A 10,794-nucleotide genomic window follows, 5' to 3' on the forward strand; every position below is an offset into this window, starting at 1 on the left:
CCAGTCTGTGATTCTATGAAAAACCCACTCAGGTCAACCCAGAACAAGCCAGAAGAGCAGGCAAGAGCATCCGATAAACATACATCTTTATCCAGGGTTCGAAACATCTGGCTGATGACGCTCTCCGAGAAGAATGTCATGGCATCCCACTGCACAAAGGATGGAGAGAAGATGGAGCAGAGACCTTCGCCTGTCTTGGCTGAAAGGAAGAGAACACGGGAACTCTCACCACGCTCCTCCCCGCATGCACAACACCAGGCTGAAACATCTCAGTGCTCAGGGATATTCTGGTCACACAGCTCTCCCTGCAGATGCCCGGCAGGGATGCCCTGGGAAGAATTAAGGCACTCCCACAGGATTTGCCTCATTCAAGTGAGGGCTTCTCAGACTTCAGTCTGACCTTTGGAGACACCACAGGGAGCAACACCAACAAGTCACAGCAGGGAAAAGAAATGGAGGGAGACCATGTGCCCAGACTCAGCGCTGCTGGCGACTTTGCAGAGCACCAAGTGGCCTTCCTGCACAGGAGGAAAGCAAGGGGACTGACAGAGGGTTGTGCTGCACAGGCAAAACTTCCCCGGACAGAAGTAATCAGTATATTAGGGAGAAAACAAGGCCCAAGTAACTGTAATATTGTATCAGAGGGGACAGCTGCATCTGAATTGGGGGAGAGAAAGGAGCCAGAGGTTTTACATTACCTGTTCCATAGGTAGAGTGCAAAGGGTAAATTTGGGGTGGGTTTAATTTGATTTTGCCTTTAATTTGCAAAGATATTACAAGCCTGAAAACCTAGTGTTGAAACTTGGCTCCCCTTAAAAAAGAAAAAAAAAAAAAAGGCCAAAAAATTTCTCCTGGGCTTAAATTACAAACCAAATCCCATATCCCTGTTTTCTATTTTTGCAGGTAACTTACAGTTCATGGGTCCGGTATCAACAGGAGCCGTGAGTTGGTACTTGAGCCATTCGCCAGCCATCTGGAAGCCAGTTCGAGGGTCCAGACGACAAGCCATCCTCATCACCTCTCCTTGCTGGGCTCGGAAAGCTGCCAGTGAGAAAAGATCAGGCACCAGGCAAGAAGCTGACGCAACAAATGCTCCCTTCCCCCAAGCTCACCTGCACCTCTGCACACCCGGGAACATTACGGGCTGTTGCTCTGGCAATAGCTGCGTAGTAAGCTCAGACACGCAGCCAGTAAACTGCGTGCAACAGGATGGGCAATTTTTGAAGCAATTTAACTGGACTAAAAGTGATGGATTAACATAAAAAGAAGAGCAATTAAAACGCAGTATCAATTCAGAAAATCTATGCTAAAACCAGATTTACTGCAATTAAGCCTCTATTTTTCATTAAAAAAAAAAAAATTCTCCAAAACCACACGTTTGCAGCTTCCAAAGCACCTTGAGATACTGAGACAGTTACCTAATGCTGGTTTTCTACCTCTTCCTTCACCTAAGCACACTTTCTCTAGATTAGTCAACTTAACCCAGTTTGGATTCTAGGCTAACAAGCTAACATGACCTCAAAAAACCCCAAATATGTCTGGTTTTCAGTTTCAAAGATATGAAAAGTGAAGTACAGAACAGGAATTCCCCGTATTCCAAAATATTCCAGTGCATGACCACACCAAAGAATCAGCTCTGCTGACTACAGATGTGACTTGCAGTGATTAAAAAAGCTGTTGTATCAAGTAATTTTATTTTGTGTTTCAAAGTAGTTTTATTTTCTGATATGTGCAACACCTTCAATATAATTTAATTCCTTAAAACTACTTCAAATCCTGGCTTTGTGCATTTAGCTACTTTGATTTCCACCCCAGTAGATTTATTACAGTAAGTGAAAAATAAACTGTCTAATAAGCAATAAAAAAATGGAACACTTAATTACGTGAATTCTTACTTCTTAGATCTACGTCTGAAGATTTTTACTACGTATATCCACCCAGTAACCAAATTAAGTACCAAACTCCACCAGTCAGTGAGAACCAACATGGGTTTTGGGAAGTAAAATAGAAAAAAAGAAAGAAAATAATTAAATACCCAGGGTTCCTCATCTGCTTGTTTAAGGTTACAATTAAATCTGGCTACTTGAATTGCTCCACTCTAGCTACTGGTACTGAACCAGAAGCTTCTTAGCAGAGCCAGGACAGATTTGCTTTCTGGAAGGACATTTCAAGTCCTCTGTGAGCTGCCCTCCTCTCTCCAAATGTGAGCAGGACTCCAGGCTGTTTCATTTCCTCCCCCAGTTGACCAAGAGGCACATTTTCTTTGACATGAGGTAGCAAATGCTACTAGGCCACCTACCTCTAGCAAAATCACATCAAAAAGTAACGAAAAACGCCTGAGCTGCCACAGGAAAATCCTAAAGTAATTTACTCCAAGATCCAGGCTGAAAGAGTGAAGACACAAATGGAAGCTGCCCAGCCAACACGGCAGGCTCCAAGCCTAGCCAGCCACTGAAGGTAAAAGGAGAGGCACGACAACAGCTTCCACACAGGGCGATGGCAACTTACAGTTGAAGAAGGCATTGAAGTCCTCATCGCTGTCAAAATCGAAGCGGGAGTATTCACAGCTGGGGCTGTCTGTTTTGGAGGGAAAGCCCACCTGGAGACAGAGCAGACACGGTCAGGAAGAGAAGTCATTCATCGCAGCTAACACCAGCTTCGAGGAGAGGAAGCCCGACGGCAAGGAGCAGCAGGAAAACGATGCGATAGAGCCGTTTGCTCAGCGGCCTGCAGAGCACGTCTGCAGGAGAATGGAGTTTCTCTCCCATGATCCACAGGCTGTGTTCACCCGGGCACCTTCTCCCACCTGCCTGGCTGCAGTTCCCACGCACCTTCACGAGGTTGGTCATGGATGCACGAAGATACTTGGGAATCATGGCCAGCAACAAGGGGTCGTGAGACAGAACTTCATGTCGAAAAAGGGCTCCCCACGTGATCTGGGTGGAAGAGCGCAGAAACTGGGGGGAGAAGAGGGGAACAGAGAAGGATTTCAGTGCTGGAATCTCCCCTGCTAACATGAAGTGTGGCTATCAGATGGCAATAGCAAATTACACTCGCTATTCGACTGAGGCCAAGGCACCTTGCAGGCACACCCCAAACTTCCAGAGTGCCAAAAAATCTCTAAGTAAATACTAGAGCTGGTTGCAAATTCTGCGCCTTCTACTCAGCACCTCCGTGTCAGGCACTGTTCCTTATGGAGCAGGACTGAAGGCGAAACAACCCTGCCTCCCAGGTCTTCAGCTGAAACGGAGAGCCTGGAGAGCAGGATTTGGCAGCTGAAGTTCTGCAGTCTCCCACAGGTTAGTTCAATTACACGTTCACACGTCCGACAGACACACACGAGACTTTCAGCCCTTTACGTACCTGGCTGGGATGGGTTGTGAAGGCTAAAAACGAGTCAAGGTATTTTCCAAAGTTGGTTGGCGTCTCCACATCAGCATCTGAGCCCTGTTAGGGAGACAGTCCGTTTCAGACACCATACTAGCTGTACGTCACGCGGGGCTCACAAGCGGTACGTCTCTGGGCAAAGCAAGAGCTCTGCACCCGAGGCCCCAGACTGTGAAGGAGGAGAGACAAAACCACTGAACAACTGTGATGTTTTCTGAACCAGTACAGCCCGAGGAGTAGCCAGTTCTGCTGACCCGCCGGGGGGTGCCGGAAACGGCACCACCCTTGTTCAAGAGAAAAGTGTGACTATTTAGACACTGGAGTTCCAGTACAACCAGATTTGTAACAGATGCTGCCCTCAGTCATAGTCCACCTACTGGATCAAGCCCACTCCAGCAACACTGAAGTGGAGCAATTCTCAACTGCAGAATTTCACAAGCAAATATACCCAGGTGATTTCACTCCCCTTCCTCCAAATGCTTCCTGCTTTTAACATGTGGACATTCCTTACCAATAACTTTCTGGGAGGTTTATCAGGAAAGTAGGTTTTACCCAGAGCCATAAACTCCAGGTTCTGCTGTTCCTCACTAACCATATTATGAGCTGGTGCTCTCAAGATCCCTGTTCTGGAGCTGTATGGCTCGGTGCTGCCTCTCCCGAGTAAATGTGGATGAGAGGACACAACCTCCCCCCCATCAGGGACTAACAGCTCCCGCTGCCTAACACCGAGTGAAGTTGCTGAAAGCAAGAACACACCCTTTGGCTGCTGACCATTCGTTTCAGGGATGGATTCTCAAAGGGGTTTCTTTTCCTCTCCCTCTCTGTGAGAATTGAGCCTGCTCTATCCCTTGCAGGGGTTGGCTGCCCCCCGTCTCCCCATGAACAGCACCTCTCAGCGAGCCTGCCATCCGTACTGTAGAGGCGCTGAGCTGAGCGGAGGGAGCAGGAAATCAGCAGAGAACCCTGTGGCTAGAATCCTGGTCCTGCCTTAGATCAGGGACTCCTCACCCCCAGCCCTAAGAACTTGCCTCACCAGGGCTACTGCTGGTATAAGCAGAGACTTACTAGCAACGCACATAGCTGGCTGCCCAACGCGCACAGAACTTGGCAAAGTCTCTTCAAGAACACATAGTGCTTCTCCACCAGGCCTTCTCCATCTGCTGTCCTGGGAATGAGGGGAGGGGGAAGAACGGACCACAGTTACTCAAGCTGTGCGTAACAGGCACGCTGCTATCCATCTTGTAGATTAAAAAAAAAAAGAGGACTAGAGCAGTTTGATTTTATTGAAATGGGATTTTCTTTGCCATTATCAAGAAGTACTGCTTTACTGGCATCTCAAACCTCTGAAATTGCCCCTGAAAAGAGCCCCCCACCGATCAGTTTCAGGCTAAAAGAGAAAGCTGGGGAAGCTGTCCTGTTTACACCACTCTGTCCTTCAATTACGGGATTTGAAAAACACGTGCAGTTTTTTAAGGTTTTGCAGAAGAACTCGTAGTTCTGTTCTCTCCTACCCCAGTCCCAGCTTCCTGCAGTTAATCAGCAGTATCTTTGGCAAGTCCCATCCACAAAGCCACTTTGCGTGAAATGTCACCAGGGGGATGGTACTCACTGGGCAGCAGAGAGAATGTAGTGCATGGCAACGTCTCCAAACAAGACCATCAGAGGCTTCCGATCCTCCAGCTTACCCTACGTGCAAAACACACCAAGTGCCTCAGTTAGAACATGACTGTTTATTCCCATCTGCAAGTGAAATCAGCAGATGCCCAGCTGCCCTTCCACCTGGGAAGGGGCTTACGTTCCACACATTATTTCAGTCAAAGCTTGCCAAAAAAAAAAATCTAAGGAATCCCTGATCTCAAGAAATTTCCCCACAGGAACTTTCAACTGAAAAACCGATCCCGAGACGTTCACTCTTCTTCACTGTGGACTGGCTGGTGATGTAAAGGCAGCTGATAAATGCTCAGCCTCAGTACTGAGCTGCTTGTGAATTTATGGGTTAAATCACTTGCTTAGGTCCTGCTGTCACTGCTCCGAGCTGCCAGATGACACAGCTGGTGACAGTATTTCCCACCTCACAGTTGTGGAAAGGGGGAAAATAAAAGTCAGTGGGGATCTCCAGCTTGAAAACTGGGGGGAGAGACCAGCACAGAAGCTACAGAGGGTTCCAACAGTTGCTGTATGCACTTTGCTGGCATGACATTCACGCTAAATATCGTACCCCGCCAGATATGAGCATTGTTTCTTAAATAAAAGGGCAAACACATCATTGTTCAACCTGAAGAATTATATGGGAGAATAGGAGGAAAACAAAGGGGAGGCAGGGGAGCTGAGGGGGAAGAACTCACTTTAGCAATCAGGAGACACTCTGCTGCTCCTATCTGGAGCTCAGGTTCATTCAGGAGCAGACATAACATCTCCAAGAGCTTGCAGTTGTCTGCTGTGATGTGGCTCAGGGCCACCCAGTCAATGTAGCCAGCCAAGGTGTTGAGTGCTGCTATCCCCACGCGGCAGTTTGCCTGGGCCTGCGAACAGTGAGGAGGAGAGAGGTCAGAGAGAAACACCAACTCCCACCTAAAGCCGCCCACCCCTGGGAGAACAGTATTGGGAACCGCCCTGAGAGTGAGCCAGCAGCAGAAGGGTCCAAGTCCCCACACCAGATGTCAGTTAAGGCCTGGGCATTTCTCCACTTGTGCCTCACTTCTCTCTTCTGCAGGAATTTGTATCATGGGTGAACAAACCCATCTGTGAGTGAGAATTGCAGGTAACAGACTCCAAAACCTGGGAGGACCCTGGTTCTAAGTGATTGTGGTCTTAAGAACGCCTAATGCGCTAACTCCCGCACAGCTCCGCTCACCTTTGGCTCCTGAGCCAGATCAGCCTTCTGAAAAAGAAAAGAGGGGAGGGTAAGTGAGCAGCTGCAGCACACGCTTCCACCCACCAGCTGCTGGACAAGCTGATTCTTGAGAACGCAGCCAGAAGCAGCTTCGCAGAACAGCTGCCCCGTGACAGAGGCTGCACCACCGGCTCCCGCTCAGGACACGGGTGTAGCCATCACAACCACCTCCACAGCCCCCCGGCAGGTAAGACAACAGGACTTTCAACTGCAAGTTAAGCCACGATTTCTTTCTCATCCAAAAGATGACACTCCAGTCAGCACGCATCAGGGAGACACAGGGGACAGGAAGGAAAGGCGTTTCAGCGCTTCCTGTAAGCTTCCAGGGGAGAAACCTTTGACCTTTTAGAGCACCTTACATCTAAAAGCCAGGCTCTGGAAGATGCTGGTGGCTTTTATCTTGCTGTGTGAAAAGGGCGATTTGTTTGTGGTCAGAAAGGCAGCTGGAGCGAGAGCCGGAGCGAGAGCTTACAGCCTGACCCCCAGTTCTGCACACAGGCCAGCAGCGAGGCGCTGCTTGCGCCACCTTTTTGACTACTGCAAACTGGTCCCTCACCCACTCAGGTTGTTTCTCAGATGCAAAGACACCACCAGTGTTTCTTTCTGCTGCAAGGCTTTGGTTTGGAAACTCTGCCCACCGGCGTATCTGGTGCGGCAATTTTAAGTTCATCTGGTTGTCCCCCAAGCGTTTTAACAACTGAGCCACCGTACAGCACTGCACACTTAGAATCATTACAGCATCGGGGAACGGTCCCTCATCTCCCCCAGCCTCAGTGCGCAGAAGGTAACTGAACACCCAACCCTCGGAATTTACCCTGTGCACAAACATCCCAAAGAGCTGCTAACCTGTGGAGTGGTGAGGGCTTCTTGTTCCTGGGGTGCTTCAACCTTGCCAATCAGAAAGATTCCACCATTAGCAGAAGCAGCCACACTTCAGAGCCTCAAGCACTGCAATTCAAACCTTACCTGGAAATGCATTTCAACCAGACTACAAAATGCACCAGGGTCTCCCACCCACCACCACGACCTGCACAGAGAACTGGCTGCTCTGCAGCGGGCTTGTTCAGCCTGTCTGTGCACCAGGACAGCGAACAGAAGTCAGGCAGGGGAGGGTTTTTCGTCGCCTCCCCAGTTTCACATTTAGTGTAACTCTAGATTTTAATTCACAGATGAAAAAGAACGAGCGACAGACCTAAGCAACTTATTTCTAGATTGGTTTCTCAGCTGTGCTCTGCTCTCAAATCCATTTCCTTTTCACAGGGAAAGAAGAGACTTGCCTTCGCCATCCGTCTCTTGACCAACCTGCACATCTCTGACTCTAGGTAAGAGTTCAGGGAAGAAGTCTCTCTGCACAAAAAGGAAGAGCATTCCTCACCACAACTTGACAAAAAAGGACTTTCTGACCTGAGCTCTGGGAGAAAAGGACCAGAGAGGCCCAGGTGCAACGCCGAGACATCAAAAACTCACGCGTTTTGGTGCGCCACCACAAAGACACCACTGCAGCTGAGAGAGCAGACGCCAGCCAAGGAGGGCACCTCTCTACCACTGTGTGTTACACGAACTACCCCAAATCTACCTCTTTCTGCCACAACCACATCTTCATTTTGCCAAGCCGTACACTCCTAGCATCGGTGGATCATTCCAACGGTACGGAGGAGGCACGCATCCGTTTACAATAGCAAATCAGAACTATCGACACTAAACCCTGTCAACCTTGTGCGTCCAGTCCCTCTGACCAGCACTGGCTTCCCAGGCCGCAGCAGATCCCTACCTCACAGCAACAGATCTCAGACAGTTTCTGCACTTGCTTCCCCAACAACTTGCGAGCTGTATCCCAATTCCTAAACGCCTCCAGCACCGACTGAACCCAAGGGAAGGAGACTCTTACCATGCGCCTGTACTTGTTGACATTCTGCTGCAGAGTACTTAGTAGGAAGCTGAAGATCTTCTCCATGTTCTGGGTGAGGGTTTGCTGGATATCTCGTCGCCGCTGGGTGGGCAGGGTTTGAAAAGTCACCACATCCTCTGCCAAACGTAGGAGGATGAACATCACCAGTTCTGTCTGAGTTTCCTGATGTCCCAAAGTGAAATACACTGCGTCAGCACGGTTCAAACGTTAAAAACCCTAGAATGCAGCTCAGAGATGTAGAAAGTGAGAGTGCATAAAGATACGAGTCCCACCCTGGGGAAACAAGGCAGCAAGATGGCCCCTCTGTGCTGGTTTTAGTCAGGAAAGAGTTAACATTCTTCACAGTGGCTGGTATGAGGCTGTGTTTTTGGATGTGCCCTGAGAATAGTACTGATAACGTGTCTTTTTAGCTGGTGCCAGGAAGTGCTTGCACCAAATTCAAGGTCTTTCTCAGCTTCTGATACTGCAGCTGCATTCCCAACCTTCTCCCTACAGGCAGTGTGGGGGACACACACTGGTCAGACAGCTGACCCCAACTCAAACTGACTGAAGGAGTACTGCGTTCCATTGCACGGCATACTCGGTATGTCGCTCTCAGGCTCTGGCTCTTGCTACCTGGGACCTGGCTGGTGGTGATCAATTGCATAATTTGCTTTATATTCCATTATTTTACTTACTTAGTAGTAGTACTATTGATAATATTATTAGTATCACTATAATATTAATTTATATTCAATTATTAATTAGTTCTTATCTCAATTCATGAGCTTCCTTGTCTTTTCCTCTGATTCTCCTCCTCCTCCTTCACTGGGAAGGGGGGAGGGGAAAGGTGAGCCGGTGGCTGCGTGGTACTTTGTTGCTAGCTGAGGTTAAACCACAACAGCCTCTCTGCTAAAACCTCCTAGAATAACTTCAACTAGCAGGGATTTTTAAGTCCACCCTCAGCCTGTCTCACTTGACCACCCGAGGGTTTTCTTTCCCACAGGCGATGGAAGGCTGAGACCCATACTATGAGCAAACAGAAGAGAACAGACAGGTGTGTTTCATACCCCTTGCTTGGAGAGGGTATCCAGCTCCTTCAGCATGTCAGGCCAGTGCTGAGGCCACTCGCGCTTGATCATCTCCACCACAATGCGAGACAGAACATCCTTAATGTGACTCTCCTCCTCTAGAATACTTTGAGTTCCCTGTGATAGAAGAGGGGCAGTTATACAAAACAGCAAACATGAGACATTCATAATCCTTGGAAGCACTGTGACTGCAAATATTCTAAACCACCCAGAACAACAACAACAAAACAAAACAGTATCGGGATGGCTCTTCACCCAGCTACCTTGGACGACATTCCTACCCTCCCACGCACCCACAGCTAGTGAACTCTGGGAACGAAAACACTTCCCTCAAAAGACAGTCACTTGGTCACGAGAGCAATCACAACAATAGAGAAAACACGACTAAGATAACTACATCCATAGTTACTGAATTTCCCCCTACGAAAAAATGAGGTACCTTATACATCTCATACCAGCCTCACAACTTCCTGAGGTGATATGGTTAGTGACCTAACTACAAGACAGAGAAAAGCACTGCAACAACCAGGGATGCACAGCAAGAAAGTAACGAAGTGCATAATTGAATTCAGGTCCCCTGTGCTAATTAACTGGAGTCTTTTTCCCTTTCGCTCCCACTTTCTATCTCTAAGTGAGTGAATCGTGTTTCAGAGAACAGTCTGGGGTAGAAGGTACTTACACTGGATATGAGGCCCATGACATTGTTCTTTAGATAAACTTTTTCTAGGCGAGGCATGTTGTTCCAGCGGAACCTGCTCAGAACAGTTTAAAAAAAAAAAAAAGAGAGAGTGAGAATAAGGACACCAACTCGTAACATTTATAAACATCTCTGACCTGATTCTCACCCAACCATCGCTTCTTTACCTAGAGAGTGACGCTACAGCTCACTGACCCTGCCAGTCCCCTCATGAAAAGGCTGAGTGCAAGCTGCTGCTGCTGGCAGACGGGCACGCACCACTGGGGTCAACAGGCATGAGAAGCAGCAGCAGCAGCACAAAGCGTCAGGTCTGTAGAGGCAGTAGAGAGGAATCTCAGGACTGAACTAATACAAAGCCTCTTTGTTAGCGTGAGGCTAATGACAGAGAAGACTGCAAAGGCCTACTGATAACCCTGCGTGCATATTTACATCCTGCAATGCCAACGTGTCTCAAAGCCCAGTGAATTAACCTCCCCAACCTGCCTGAAAGCCGCTCTCTCCTCTCTGTTACAGAGGAGGAAAGAGGCAGAACAGGACAGCAGCTCTTCTCTGCTGCAGGGCAGACTCCCCGCATCCCCCCAAGTGCTTCCCTGAAGCGGGAGGCGCGGGAACGGGAGCAGAGCCCACGGCAGGGGCTGCGTGGCAGCGGGCCGGCATCCCTCCCCGGCGCAGGGCACGTACTTGACCACATGCTCCAGGATCTGCAGGCCGAAGTGCCGGACGATGGCCGTCTGCGTCTTCTCTGCCAGCTTCAGCCCGCAGGGCACGCAGATGGGACACTTCTCCTTGAACTCCTCGCAGAACTGGGAGGGGAAACACGCACACGCAATTAAAACAC

At 49.0% G+C, this 10,794-nt stretch overlaps 1 protein-coding gene across 1 annotated transcript; it reads right to left on the bottom strand.

Annotated features, from left to right (window-relative positions):
- Nucleotides 1-83: 83 nt before the first annotated feature.
- LOC104507882 (exportin-5-like) lies at nucleotides 84-10,761 on the bottom strand (the record flags this gene model as incomplete). Its single annotated transcript, XM_010149307.1, has 14 exons — nucleotides 10,638-10,761; nucleotides 9,939-10,011; nucleotides 9,239-9,376; nucleotides 8,169-8,351; nucleotides 7,127-7,168; nucleotides 6,242-6,268; nucleotides 5,733-5,909; nucleotides 4,997-5,073; nucleotides 4,453-4,552; nucleotides 3,364-3,447; nucleotides 2,832-2,957; nucleotides 2,509-2,599; nucleotides 913-1,041; nucleotides 84-199 (listed from the first exon to the last, which is right to left on the bottom strand). Coding segments are annotated over exons 2-14 (1,347 nt in total), but the record flags the coding sequence as incomplete, so codon positions are not given.
- Nucleotides 10,762-10,794: the final 33 nt, after the last annotated feature.

This window comes from Eurypyga helias, unplaced genomic scaffold, assembly GCF_000690775.1.
Source record: "Eurypyga helias isolate BGI_N326 unplaced genomic scaffold, ASM69077v1 scaffold13923, whole genome shotgun sequence".
In the NCBI taxonomy this organism is placed as follows: Eukaryota; Metazoa; Chordata; class Aves; order Eurypygiformes; family Eurypygidae; genus Eurypyga; species Eurypyga helias.